Source organism: Dryobates pubescens, chromosome 29, assembly GCF_014839835.1.
Source record: "Dryobates pubescens isolate bDryPub1 chromosome 29, bDryPub1.pri, whole genome shotgun sequence".
Classification (NCBI taxonomy): Eukaryota; Metazoa; Chordata; class Aves; order Piciformes; family Picidae; genus Dryobates; species Dryobates pubescens.
The window spans coordinates 7,248,039-7,262,447 of NC_071640.1; the positions used below are offsets into that span (position 1 = coordinate 7,248,039).

Sequence of the window (14,409 nt, forward strand, 5' to 3'; positions counted from 1 at the left end):
CTTGACAATGCTTATAGGAAAGAAATTGTTCCTGATGTCCAACTTAAGCCTTCACTGATGCAACATGAGGCTGTTTCCTCTTGTCCTGTCACTTATTTATTGGGAGAAGAGACCAGTCCCCACCTTGCTCCAACCTCTTTTCAGGGAGTTTTGGAGAGAAAGGTCTCCCTTGAGCCTTCTCTTCTCCAGACTAACAACCTCAGATGCCTCAGCAGCTCCTCACAAGACTTGATCTCTAGAGAGGCATCCTGGGGAGTGTCCTCCGAAGGACATATGCAGCATGGACTCATCCTAAGAATGGGGTAAGGAGGCTGCAGTGAAAGGCTTTATCACTAGTGTCAGCATTTCTAGGAGACCTTGACACAGAGAAGGAAGCTTTTCTTTGCTCTGTTAGTATTTACACGGCAGCATACAGCTCAGGAAAGGTCCCACTGGGCCAGGGCTGTGCAAACAGTGCAAGCTCCAAGCAGCTTTACAATGTAAACAGGAAAAAAAGGAAGTTTAAACCGAGACCTCTTCACTCCTTCACACAGAGGCAGCCAATGCACAGAGTGATACAGGTTCATGGCTGGTGGAACACTGGAGAATCTTCTCCCCTGTTTCACCAAAGCCAGGTGGATAGGAATATGCAGCTCAAAGGCATTGCTCTGTCCATCTCAAAGCAGTTCACCCAAGGTTGTGCAGGGAGTCACAGCACAGGGACATGCCTAGGCAGTCCCACTGCAGCACATGAGCTACAAGACCAAGTGCCATCACTCACTGCTACCTTGATGAAGATATTCCTCTTCTGCCTGTGTAGTCAGGCAAGAGGAGACGCATTGGTACTGCACAGGAAATAAGGGCTCCAGTGCTCCAGCTGCAGTAAGTCATGCTTGTGCTGAGCTCCTGCATCTCAGCAGCAGCAAGATACTTGTGGCTGGCAGAGCCCAGATGTTTTTAAATTCTGATATCAATATCTTTTCTAGGCATATTTCTCATGGTCAGCCCTTTGTGGCTCCCCGCAGAGCTATCTAGGAGAAAGTAAGTGTTAAGTCTTTGCCATTCTCACCTGCAGTCATGTTCTGCCCCCTGTAACCATGAGTTATTTTCAATGTAGGCTCCAGCAGTGGTAGCAAACAGGTCTCAGCACCACACAGGTCAAGAGCTTGTTTCCCTCAGAGACATGGAATACTGAGCAGCAGTATCAGCCATCCCAGAGCAAACAAAGTGCAATGATGTTGGCTAGATGTGAAGCACACCAGCTCACTAGTGCAGGGCAATTCAGCTCCAGGCTTTGCAGATCAGGTTTACTGCTAGACCATGTGAGGTGACAGAGATACACCCTGATTCTAGAGCAGAGAACCTCCCTGCAGAACAGAACTGAATACTCAACAAGGTGTTTCCCCTAAACAGTGCTTATTTCCCCCTGTTTAAACAGATACTCATAGCTGAAGAGGCACTAACCAGCTTCTGAAGAGCAGAAGCAGCAGCACAAACCAGTGGACAGTAGCTCCTTTTCAGAAATCCAAAGCTTCTTCCTTATTCCTTTATCCAAATATTGATATTCCACTATCACAGCCTGGCCAAATGAAAAGCAAGCAGATGCCTTGTCTGAAGCTGGCTGCAGATCTGTAGCTACCATTTCCTTAAACAATTCTAAAGCATCTCCAGCTGACTAGAAAGATCCCTGGGAGCAAAACAAGAGACCTCTCCTTTTTCTCCATGAACAACTTCTTGGCTGGGCCTGGAAGTAGCAACAGTTTTCAGGTTTGCTTAGATAATTCCACTTTATAAGCCCCAGACATTTACAAATCCCTGCAGCCAGTGGTGCTGTGGTGCCTAGGGTCCAGGTGGCAGACACAGTGGTCCTCTCCTGCCCAAAGCAGCAGGGTGCTGGCACAGTTTAAGACCAGGCTGGATGAGGCTCTGGCCAGCCTGATCTAGTGTGAGGTGTCCCTGCCCATGGCAGGGGGGTTGGAACTAGATGATCCTTGTGGTCCCTTCCAACCCTGACTGATTCTATGATATGATTCTATGTCTTATCTCCTCTTTGCAGGCTTCACCTGGGCCAGAGTTAATGCAAGAGCCTGCTGAAGGAATGGCATGGTGGAAAAGAGAAATATGCTTTGGGGGTTGAAAAACTCCTCTGAATCACCTGAGCCAGTACCCAGTGACAGGACAAAATACTGACAAACAGCTTGGCTGGGAGAACAGGGCAAGGTCAGTCACTTCCCAGCAGGATTTGTGTTCTGAGTTCCAAAGGCATGGCTCCCTTTGATATTTAACCTTTTGTGGAGATTCTCAGCCAATATCTGGGCTTTTTGGTATCACTAGCCTCAACAAAGGATGCTGGAGGCCACACATTCTCCTGCTGTGAGGAGCTGATTACAGAAATGTGCTTTTAAATTTAAGTGAGATAGGGTGAGAGAGTTACTGAATCAGCCAACTCCAAATTCAAACCTTAATTTGGTTAAGTAATTAGGTTGAAACATGTGCAGAGCTGTCACTAGATGAATATTAAGGACATGTCTAAGAGCTACACCAAGCACAGATGAAGGGAAATCAGCCTGAGCTCACAGGTCCAAGTTTCTTGTCCTTAGGGAAAGAGGAGAAGGGAAATTACTTTTGTGGAAGACTCAGTATCAGTTTGATGGGCTAAACAAAGACCTGGGAAGGAACAATGGCCTTGAAATGATTAAAAAGGAGGTTACCATTTTAAAGGACCTTTCTTTCTAAAATTTGTACTTACACCCTGACACTACAAAAGCTATCACAACATAAATGCAGACCCCAAAACGTCTCCATTGTTCTTCACAATCGAAACCATATTTGCCATTTACGTTTCCCTCAAAAGCAGAATTACTTTAATGAAGTATCCACAAACACAGCTCATGGAATCCACAAACATCTGGTGGAGGCTGCCTTCATGTTTCCACTCTGAATTGAATTACATCCCTTTTGTAAGCTAGGACAGACAGAGGGTAATGTCTGAAATTACAATTGGGGGATCATTTCCCTATCCTGAGAAAACCAAGAGCCGGAATAGCAGGACAGACTAGGCAAACAAAGAACACTCTGTGCCTGGAATATCTTCTGAGAGCCTGAAGAGAAGGAAAACGTGAGAGAGGGATATACAAACCAGAAATCCTACAGGCAGGAGAGCTGCTGGTCCTCACAGTACCAACTTTCCCACATTGTATTCACTGAAATCTGTAGGATATCAGAGCAGCATCCAAGTTCCTCCTCTCTGCTGGGCATCTTAGAAAGACTGTCTGTCTGTCTTGCAAATTCTGTATGGATTGTATCACTGTGGAGCTCAAATGCACCAGATCTCCACCATTCCATGGTCCAGCAGTGAGTGTTGAGGGCAGGATCAGCACAAGGCAACCAGCAGCGGATCAGATGCTTAACATCCACTGACAGAGGCTTACCCCTCTCTGATACCAGTGTCCTTAGGGCAGGATCAAGACCTTAGGTGCACCCTCTTCCCTGGGTGCTGCCTCCTCTTCTACCTCCACATTCTGCACCTCCTGGGTGACATTTAGAAGGGCTTTGCAGCCAGCTGGGATAGTGCTACTGCTGCATTTCTGTTTTCTAGGGCTGGGATGCCCTTTGATGTCTGGGTTTCCTCAGCAGAGGAATGTCCAGGGGCACAGAGTCTGCTGGACTCGACATCTGAAGAGGAAATGCAACCCAAGGCCACGAAGCTGAATGTCTCTGCCATGCAGTACACAGTTATGAGGATGGACAGTGCTGGCAGAAGTTGGTGTCCTGCAGGAGTTCTCTTGAGGGTTTGGCATCCACTCTCTGGATCTAGCTACACCCAAAGGAAGGTCCCTGCTGTGCTAGCCAACATCCTTAGGAGCTGAATCCAACTTTGCCCTTGGTTTTCCTTGTGTAATAATAGAAATTCCAGCTGGATGCATCCCTGTACAACCTGATCTAAGTCAACTTGCATTAGCAGGGACTAGACGATCTCCAGAGGCCACTTCCAACCCCAACCATGCTGGGATTCTGTGATTCCTGACAGTACAAGTGGAGTTGAAAACAGCCTGGTCAGATGTACTTTCCTTGTGCATTGAGGACTTTAGGCCAATACAGATGTAAGAAGTTGAAGAACATTTCTGCAAGTGAATCTCATCCAAGCTGAGAGCCAAACACTGCAGCTGCACACGGCTGCCTGCTGCAAGGAGAGGCTTGGTGCCAGGGGATGTGGCTGGCATCCCTGGCTGGCATCTGGGAATAGGTAGTGCTGGGGCTCCTCCATCACTGCACACATTAAAGGCAGTAGTAGAAATGTCTGATCCCCTGAGAGCACCCACCTCTCCAAGAGCTCACAGTTGGCAGCCTGCATTCTTTCACAAGGTGTTTCCTGTTCAGCTCTGTGCTGTAGTTTTACCTTGAGATGTTTTTCCACTGTACATTCACAGCCTCCCATGAAAGGATGCCTCCAGCTTCTCGTCTGTCATGTTCATGGATGTCCCAAGCAGCTCAGTTAATTGCTGCTATGTAGCACAGAGAAACCTTGCTCCCTAAGGGACCCTCTGAGAGTGGAGCTGGAGAACAAGATCCAGGGGCCTTCCCGCTGAGGAGAAGAGAGCCAAGGAAGCTGTTTTTTTCCCAGCCACAAGTTAAAAGCTGAGCCCTGATATGCATCTGCTGTTCTTGAATGTTACTAGTGTCCTTGTAGCTGTGCTTTTATGCCTAAAGCAGGTCCAGGGTACATAACTCTGTGGTTATAAAGCTTTCTAGTTGGTTATTCCATTTCCCTTTGCTGGTCTCAGCTACCTGAAGAGACTATTAGCTCTGCTATAGAGAAACAAATGTGATCCTTGGCTGTCCTGAATTCCCCAGGCAGGAGTTGCAATAGAAGCAGAGTGTGGGGCTGGGTAAAATGTATAGTTTACTTCAGCCTGTGTCTTTGAAAACCAGGCATGGAAACAGATCTCATAAGATCCTTGGAGGGAGAAATGCAAAACATGTTGTTGTTGGGGCCTGTAGCAGAAGCCATGTGCACTCACTATTAATACTTTGTAAAACAGCTGGACAAGGGAAAACAACCCAAAGCAGGGATGCTCCTGCAATGAATGAAGAAGAAAGGTTGAGGAGCTCAGTGGGACATGGGTTGCAGGAAAACAAGCAGCTTTGGCAGGTCTAGAGGTCACTCTGCTGTGGGCTGTCACCCAAATGGAGCAGGAAGAACCACACATGAAGTGACACAGAGTGCTAGTGAAATATGTATCCAGTGTACCGTGTGCTTGGAGCGCTGTCAGTGATGCTGGTTAGTGCCATTAACCAGTACCAGGCTGGGAGTCTGCTCTGTTCTGGCAGAGTGAGGGTTCACACATGCTTCACAGTGTGGTACTGTTTAGAAATGTGGAGCTAAAATCAAGACCTTGTGTTATGGGCTGGAAAAACCCATGGAGAGACAGAGGACATGCTTAGAATTTTATCTACTGACAGTGCAAACCACACCTTTCTCTAGCAGAAGATATTAATCCTGTGAGACTGAAAGGGAAGACATGAGGAGGCTGTCTGGCTCCTTGCCAGCTTTATTTATGCTTCTTCATCTCAATTCTTCTTCATGGTGTAACATTTCCTGCTTTATCTGCCTCTGGTTAAATCACAACACTTCACATCCCAGCTGCTCTCCACCCCTTGGCAGCAAAGGCACTTCTATTGGTCTTCTACCTGCACCCTTTTTCCCAGCCCAGATACGTCTTCAGATGATTAAACCCTCACCATCCTCACCAGAAGTGTCCATAACCACTGCTTTGATGTTGCAAGTAGCTGGGAAAGATGTGCTGGACCACTTTCAGGATAAACTCTATACCGAGATCCCCTTCTGCCCATACACATCACTTGCATTTGCAGCCCTTGGAAGACTTGCTCTGGTGACCTTTACACACAGCAGACACACGGCTGTGGAGGTGCTGCCCAACTGTTGCTCATCTTCACACCCCCAAAGCAACCCACCAGATGGCTTCCAGTGGCCGAGACAGGAGAGAGATAAAGCTTGTGGAAAGCACTTACCCTGCGACCTTTCACCCCTCTGATCCCTGGTGCACCACGGACTCCTGTCGGACCCTGGAAGGGGGAAAAGGGAAAAAAATTGAAGATGGAGAAGGAGGAAGAAGGCAGCAGATGCTGAGAGGATCCCACATGTGATCTGCAGGGGCCTCAGACACAGACTCTTGAGCAGCAGGTTGGTTCAAACACCTCTTGCCAAAGACATGACCTTCTCTGCAGATGCTCTTTTTTTTTTATTAAACCTGCTGAATGACTTTGGATTTTGAACATTTAGGCCAAGGATCCTGGCTGTGGTTTGTGTGCTTAAATATCTGCAGCTTGTTGTCTGAGCGGTGTGAGCCGAAGAGAAACCGAACATCCAGAATTCCCTTCAAAGCTATTAAAAGCAGCTGTTGCTCAGTATCTGTACAAAAATAACAATAACCAGGATCTGCTTTTCAGTTGTCCAAACACAGAATCAGACACCTCAGCTTAGGTATCCAAGTGTGACCTTTTCAGTCAAATACTGATTTTTATCTTCAAGTAACTGTTGCCCTGTTAGTGCTGGCAATGCTGCTGATTTCTTTTGGATTCTTGGTGGTGTGGATGATCCTGCTCTTACTCTTACTGAAAGGCTTTCTTTTACATGGGTTTGTGCACACTTGAGTCATTCATGTGCATACAGAAGATGCAGAAGAAAATAAAGCAGCTCTTTTGATCCTGGTTGCATATATCTCAGATTCAAAAATTAAAGGATGTAGTTAATTACCAGGATTCATTTCTGTATTATGGCTTTTAAAACTTGTAGTTAAAGTTAGGTTAATTCTGCTGTCAGAAAATAAAACTTCAGATTGACAAGTTCCATTCTTACTCTCTCAAACATTCCACCTCAAGCTTTGCTATTTATACATTGATCATTTTTACCAAGTGTCAGCCCTGCAAACTCTACTAAGGATCAGAACAGTGTGGCCAGCAGGAGCAGGGAGGTCATTCTGCCCCTGTGCTCAGCGCTGGTTAGGCCACTCCTTGAATCTTGTGTCCAGTTCTGGGCCCCTCAGTTTAGGAAAGATGTTGACTTGCTGGAACATGTCCAGAGAAGGGCAACAAAGCTGGGGAGGGGTTTGGAGCACAGCCCTGTGAGGAGAGGCTGAGGGTGCTGGGGTTGCTTAGCCTGGAGAAGAGGAGGCTCAGGGGAGACCTTCTTGCTCTCTACAGCTACCTGAAGGGAGGTTGTAGCCAGGAGGGGGTTGGTCTCTTCTCTCAGGCAACCAACACCAGAACAAGGGGACACAGTCTCAAGCTGTGCCAGGAGATGTTTAGGCTGGATGTTAGGAAGAAGTTCTTCATAGAAAGAGAGATTGGCCATTGGAATGTGCTGCCCAGGGAGGTGGTGGAGTTACCATCACTGGAGGTGTTTAGGAGAGACTGGATGGGATGCTTGGTGCTATGGATTAGTTGATTAGATAGTGTGGGATGATGGGCTGGACTCAGTGATCTCAAAGGTCTCTTCCAACTTGATTAATTCTATTCTACTTCTATTCTATTCTATTCTAAAGCTGGACTGTGATCTTCCTACTGCTTGCACTACAGCCACTAATAAAGATTTTGCTTTTGGAATGGAGGTATCTTTTGGCAAGTTCAGCATACAAATGCTTAGCTGTTCTCACTCAAGATGGAAAAGTTAGTTGCCTGTAACTATATTTGCAACCCCAGTAAATCTTGGGTTTGCCAGTGAGTCAGTAGCGACTGGCACAGACAAGCAGTGGATGTGTCAGATGCCTGTTTTATAGAGATTTTTATGATAAACTCATACTGAAATGAAATTCTTTGTTGGCATTTGGAATATCCTCCTGGAAGTCTCAGCCTATCCCAAATGGCTTATTAAAACTCGAGCACAGGAATATTTGTTACGATGGCAAAATGCTGAGGAAAGTACTAGATATCATGCTGGGAATTTCAAGGAACTGTTTAGGAGGAGATGAGTGACCTTTAATATCACTGTGTGTGCACTGTGTATTAACACAAGATGTGCCAGGATGGTCAGCAAGAGGAGGGATAAGGAGTTCACAAGCCTCAGTAAATTGAAATTAAGGGCAGAGTTTCCTACTTTTGCTTCCCACTCCCAGTCACCCTCTGTTGAATTAATCAGCCATCAAGAGCTGCTAAAGCTCAAAGACTTTAACGGTTCAGGACAAACAACAACGGCATGCCTCAGGCCTGGCTTGAAAGGCAAATAATGAGTGTTTGGTGGAGAAACAGCTGGAGCTAATGAGTGGGGATTTGATATTAGGAGATTGTTTGATTTACTGGCTTTGTGGGGAAGTTTGACTTATTGAATTAAAACTTTTTAAAATGCAGTCTTGGAGGAAACATTTTGCTTGGATGAGCTTGCTGTTTGCCTGCAGGAGAACAGGGAACTGAGGGAAGTGGCAGGACCTGGGGATGGTCTCAACTCCAAGAGTTCTGCAGAGAGCTGATGTGTCAACTCATGCTGCCGTTGTCATGCCTCAGTGAAGTAAGTAAAACCCCAGCCTTAACTGAAGCTACTGGTTAGTGGTGCACCAGATGAAGCTTCTGGATTGGGAGCCCTTTGGCACATGGTGAGTGAAGAACCCACCTCTGCTCAGAACACTCAGGACACACTCCTGTCCTCCCCATGCTCACAGATATGGAGAAAACAGGGGTCTTCTCTAATGCTCCAGCTACCCCCAAGTCATGCAGCAGCTAGTGTGCTAAGAAAGCTGCTAAGCAAGAGACATCTAGAGATTTCCACCTGCCTCCTAGACTTCTGTCAACAGCAAGTACTGCCGTGAGGGGCTACAGAGGCTAAGGGCCGTGGGCAGCATCATTCTCCTTGCATAGTAAGGGCCTGGCCCAGTGCCATACTGATACTCTTCAGATAGGGATAGGTCACCTTGAGGTGCTGCTTGACCTCAGACCTTTTCTTGCCCTTACCTCCATTGACTTGCAACTGTGATATCTCTCCCTAGGCAGCAGCTGGCTGCAGCTGGTGGTCCTAGAGCACCCCCTGAGCTCCCTGCAGTGGCCAGAGCTGCTGCTAACCTGGAGGCCAAACCTTTGGCACTGCCCAGAAATTTCACTGCTGTGATCTTCCTCCCAATTAAGAAAGCTGTGGGAATTCACACACTGAGCAAAATCCATTCCCTGTACCCTCCTGGAGCTGCCTTTCTGTTGGTTCCAGCAAAGGACACGTAGTGGTGTTTGTGCTGCTGGGAGAGCTGGAGCTCCGTCTAAACAAAGGCTGTGGGAAACTGGGGCCACACGAGAATCTACTCCACATCAATTGCACGCTCCAGCCACAGCTGCACATGTTCCAGATGAGCCCATCCAGATGGAGGATGCATCTGGGGGCAGCTGCTCTGCTGCTCCTCTCACTCCAGTGAGGGGCTCTGGAAGTGCCTGACGTAGTCACACGCATAGAGTCACTGCGTGGCGTGATGTGATCACTCCCAGCAGAAAGAGATGACCCTGCAATAACAGCTTGTGCTGGTGAGCCTGTGCTGGTGAGGTTGTGCTCAGCTGGAAGATTGAGGCTGGATTATGAGTGTTGGATCCTCCATGAGGGAAACAGGCTACAAATGTTCGAAATAACAGCACTTCTTTTCTCTTCCTCCCCCTTTCATCCCTGTCCATGTTGTCCCCACCCATGCCCCATCCCTTTCCACAGTATCTCTTGCACATATCAGACTCAGACCAGCTGGGACACTGTTGCTTGACTCAGTTGCCTGACTCAGCCTATGAGTGCCCAGGATGTGAGAAGCTGATTTTTGGTGTGTGGCATTACAAGGTGGTGATAGACTTACTGTTGGTCCGGGGATCCCAGGAAAACCCACTGCTCCTGGTGTCCCAGGGTGCCCCTAAAAGAGAAGGAATCAAAAATGCCAGGTGTTACTTCCCAGGATCCAAGTAGGAAGACATGAAAAAAGGCAGTGTTGGTTGCTTGCAGGGTCAGGCAGGTCTGTTATTTGTCAGGGTAATATTGCTTGGGGCAGATGGAGAAGGCCAGACTGCTAAAATCCCAGCTCCAACCAAGCTTAGGAGTGTAAGCATCTAGCTTTTCTGAAGTCCAGAAAAGAATGGGCTTATAAAACTTTGTCTTTGGGGCTTGCACTATGGTAGACAGGAGTTAAGTGTCAGAGCAAGACAAGACCTTGCTGGGCATCCCCAAATTGCAGTGCACATAGCACAGCAGAGCACCACAACTGTGCTGGCCAAGAAACCTTGCATCTCCAGCTACCCGCTGGCATCATGGTGGAATGTGACCAACAGGTCCCTGTTCCTGGACTCTCTCTGTTCAGTAGCCAGGATGCCTGGAAACAGGCAATCCTTCAGGTGCCACAGCTTGCAGTTCCTGGTTATCTCTACTTCATACAACAGGTCCTCAGCTGATGGAGCTGCAGAACATGTGTCACAACCCAGTGTTTCCTGAGGGGCAGATTGCTGAACATGAGTGCTGGGGAGAGGTTATACCTCAATATCCAGTCAGTCAAATGGCCATTCCCACTTCCCCAGAGACAGGATGAATTCTGCAGCTGTTGTCATGTAACCCAAAAGACCAGGAGGAGATGCACCCATTGCTAGGACAGAGAGAGAGGCAGCAGCAAGAGCAAGAGAATGCAGACTTACTCCTTACCATCGACCCCTTGACTCCTGGAGGGCCTGGGGGTCCCACTGAGCCACGGTCACCCTAGGAGAGATACAGGTATGGAGAAGAGTGAGGACATCTGCTAACAAGCACTCTGAGCTGGAGCAACAGAGATCTAGAGCAATGAGACAGCTAGAAGATCCAAAACCTGCAGCTTATGCAATAAGATTTCTACCAGAAAGGCTTGCAGTACAGAATCTTTCATCACCCATCACCTTCTTTCAAGTACCCATCTCATCAGAGTAGCTAAAAGACCTCTGTATCCCCAAAGAGGAGGCTTTACTAGTGCCATCAAACCACTGAGGAACAAGAAACAAACAATGCACTCAAGAACACCTTCAACTCCATACAGTGCTAGGACTGGATGCCAGGAGATCCCCTCTGGATCTCCCAGGACATCCCTCTCTGTTCTGCAGTGTCATGATCCCCATGCATTCTGGCATTTCTGGAGGCATGAATTTAAAAGGTCTGATCCTGAGGTCTTGCTGAGCTCAGGGAATCAAGTTGGAAACTCCCAGAGCTGTTGCCTGGCATAGCTGGCTGGTGCTTTCAGAAGGCTGTAGGTGTTCTGGGAGGACTCCCTACCCTGTCGCTCATACTGAGACTGTAGTGTAAACAGCCATGATCTGGTGGCCTGCATTTACAGAGCTTCTAAAACAAGCCACCTTTTGGCATTAAAAAACCTTAATGTACCCCCAAATCACTTATTTATTCCAAAGGCCTCATTTATACTCATGAGCAGAATGTCTCATTTCCCCCAGCACATCCTAGGTCCTATAACTCATCCAAGAAGAGGAGACAAGGTGAGCACCATCACAACCTGCTGATGAAAGGACAAGTTGAAGGCATAACTCTAGCTATGGGACATCAACTACTCCTTCTTGGAGACTGTGGCATTGCCCACCCTGACTTTGTGTACTCTCCCTTGCAGTACTAGGAGTTAGGTGTGTTAAGTTGTGTGCTTGGGGGGATAAGGAAGGAGGAGTTAGCAAATGCTGCCAAGTAGTTGACGCCCAAAATCTGACCTACCTTCCAACAGCCAAAACGTAAGGGAAATATTTTCTGGGCTCTAAGCAGCTTAGTGAAAACAAACTCCAGAGTTTGTGTTGTCACCAGTTGGACCCTTCCAAACCAATGGAAAGGTTTTTCCCCTCCTGAATGCATGGATTTTATTAAGTCTGTATTAAGTGCATTGTGCTCTTTGATAATCTTTGTATTCTACTGGCTTCAGCCTTAAGTTTTGCAGCTCTCAGGACAGAGAATGCTGACTCAGCTATGCCTAATGAAAGCATATTTCCCACTTCATTTATCTCATAGTAAGCTGCAGGATGCTATGCCAACTGGAAGCCTGGTTGAGGTTTTGATTTGATGATAGTTCTTTCCGTCATCCACAAGTTTGTCCTGGTAGAGAAGTTGTCTGATACAAATCACAGCTGTGCAGAGGATCTCCTAGGGCAGATTTTCAAAGGACAGGCTGGGTTTGCCTCAACACCAGTGTAACATCACGGTGTTACAGAGTCCATCTGCAAGATGAGGATAGCTCATGTGCTCAGGTCATTGGCATGGAAGTCACAGGGCCAGATGTGAATTTGCTGGAGTGGGGAAAAGATCTTCCCACATCTCCTGCATGGTAAACTCCTTATTCCTCATTCAATTCAGGGCTGCAGCTGCCATTGAGACAGCTCACACAGGCACCAATTTTCTGTGTAACCGATTTGGACACATGACAGACTCCTTATTCCTCTGTTTTCCTTCTGTAAAACGCAGCCCACGTCATGTCAGTCCTTTTAGTGCTTGTGTGCCTGCTCCTGCTCCACCGGAGGCCATCCAGTGCAAAGGGCTTTCCAAAGGCTGCCGCAGACAGGCAGTAAAATGCATTTGCAGTGAGCACAGTATAACTGTCACAGAGTCCTGACATCATCACCCAGAGGACAGGGCTTGAAGTAATAAAAACACAAGAGAGAACTGATGTGTAGAATGCATCTTTTTATGCTCTTTACTATCTTTATGGCTGGACTGTGCATAATTAAACCAACAATGAAAACCAGCAGTCTGCAGCTGAGACACAATGAATGACATAGATGATTTGTCTTTGGAAGCTGTCCCTGAATAAAATTTTACACTCTAATAGGGAGCAAATTAATGTCCATTTACATTTTTATAGAAAATAAAGCCATTTTTCTTCCTGAAGGCAGCACACATCTGTACTGGACACAAGAGGGCACCAGCCCTTAGCAGCGTGCCCAGAGCAACCATCCAGACAGCCAGATGGGATGGTCTTCATCAAACAAAAAGGGAAATCTTCAGACCAGCTCAGACAGGCAGGTGGCTGCTCTCTCGTGCCTTTCTCTGTACCTGGGAAATTGCTGAGATCTCCTGTTCAGTGCAGGCTATGTCCTAGTCTTGTGTGACCCCATTGACAACTCAGCCTGGGCTTTGTGAGCACATCTCTGCGCAAGTCTGTCTGTAACCTGAAATGCTTGGACTCCTTCCTTGACCAGGAACACAGGGCTGATAGCTCCCTCATTCCCAGAAAAACCAGGACTGTTCAGTACAAGCTTTCTGGCAGATTATGAATGAATAAAGATTAAATTTCCAGAGAATATTTGACAGCATCTCCTTGGAAGGCAAGTGTGTGTTAATTCCTCAAAGTGAAGTGAATGATTTTTGCCTGGGCCAAGACGAACTCAGCCACCTTGGATGTACTGCATTCCCAGCTGGGTGTTGCACTGACATGGGAAATTAAATCTTCACAATATTCCTCCCACCCTGCAGAAGTTACAGCAACCAACTCATGCAAGCAACCTTACCTTTTCTCCCACTATCCCAAGCTCCCCTAAAGGTCCAATGAACCCCATGAGACCCTGAGAAAAGAGAAAAGCACAATTAATTTTCAGCTTTATTTGCTGAGAAAGTAAACAGTTTCTTTGGTCCACCTTGCTGCTTGAAAAAGCACAGCATCCCTTCTCTAGTACTCAGTAATTCCTACTGGCTACCAGCATGGACAGAGTTGCTCCTGGCCATGGGAATGTCACTCTGCAGCTGGTTCTGCTTTAGGCGCCAGCTGGAACGGCAGTGCCGGGATCTGCAAGAGCCACAGCACGAGGGATCAGGGATGAGGGAAGCACGTTTTGGAGCAAGGCTGTGAGGCCACAGCCTGGCTTCTCCCAAAACATCAGCACAGCTTCCCAAGAGCATCGATAGTAGGAGCTCCTGGGTTGCACAAAGTCTGAGGGCTGCTATCATCTTCACTGCTCTGCTGGGCAGACTTCTTCTGGGTTAACCTGGCCTGCCTCAAACTCTTGTGCAAACTCAGTTTGACCCGAAAAGGCTCATGCTGTTGGGATGTCAGTAGGAAACACAGGTCAGAGGACACAGCCAGTGGAGTCAGCAGGGCAGCAGATCCATCACACTGCTCAGAAACTATCTTGGGAAAAAACACAACCCAGTCTAAGCTCAGGATTCCTCAGCATTTAACAACATTAGGGAAGATGAAGAAACAAAGAGAACTGCTTTTAATTAGGAAGATGGGAACAGATGCAATCTCAAGATAAGATTCCTGTGAAATCAAATGCAGCAGCCTCCCTACCAATGGCAGTGGGTTGCTGGCTCTAGAGATGCTAGGGACCATCCTCCCTGTCGTGGTAGGTACTCTCTTTCACTGCAAGATTCTCACACTCTTGTCTCTAGTGCCAGCAAGGTTTCCTGGGAGATAGGTATCTATATTTAGCTCCTCCAATGAGTCTGTAACTAAA

General features: G+C 47.3%; 1 protein-coding gene across 1 annotated transcript in view; it reads right to left on the reverse strand.

The window, feature by feature from the left end:
• COL27A1 (collagen type XXVII alpha 1 chain) overlaps positions 1–14,409 on the reverse strand; it is a 167,681-nt gene that overhangs the window by 51,646 nt on the left and 101,626 nt on the right. The window contains exons 25-28 of the mRNA XM_009907077.2: positions 13,465–13,518; positions 10,643–10,696; positions 9,813–9,866; positions 6,013–6,066 (exon numbers count right to left, since the gene is read on the reverse strand). Coding sequence (XP_009905379.2) covers positions 6,013–6,066; positions 9,813–9,866; positions 10,643–10,696; positions 13,465–13,518 — 216 coding nt within the window. The remainder of the gene's footprint in view (positions 1–6,012; positions 6,067–9,812; positions 9,867–10,642; positions 10,697–13,464; positions 13,519–14,409) is intronic.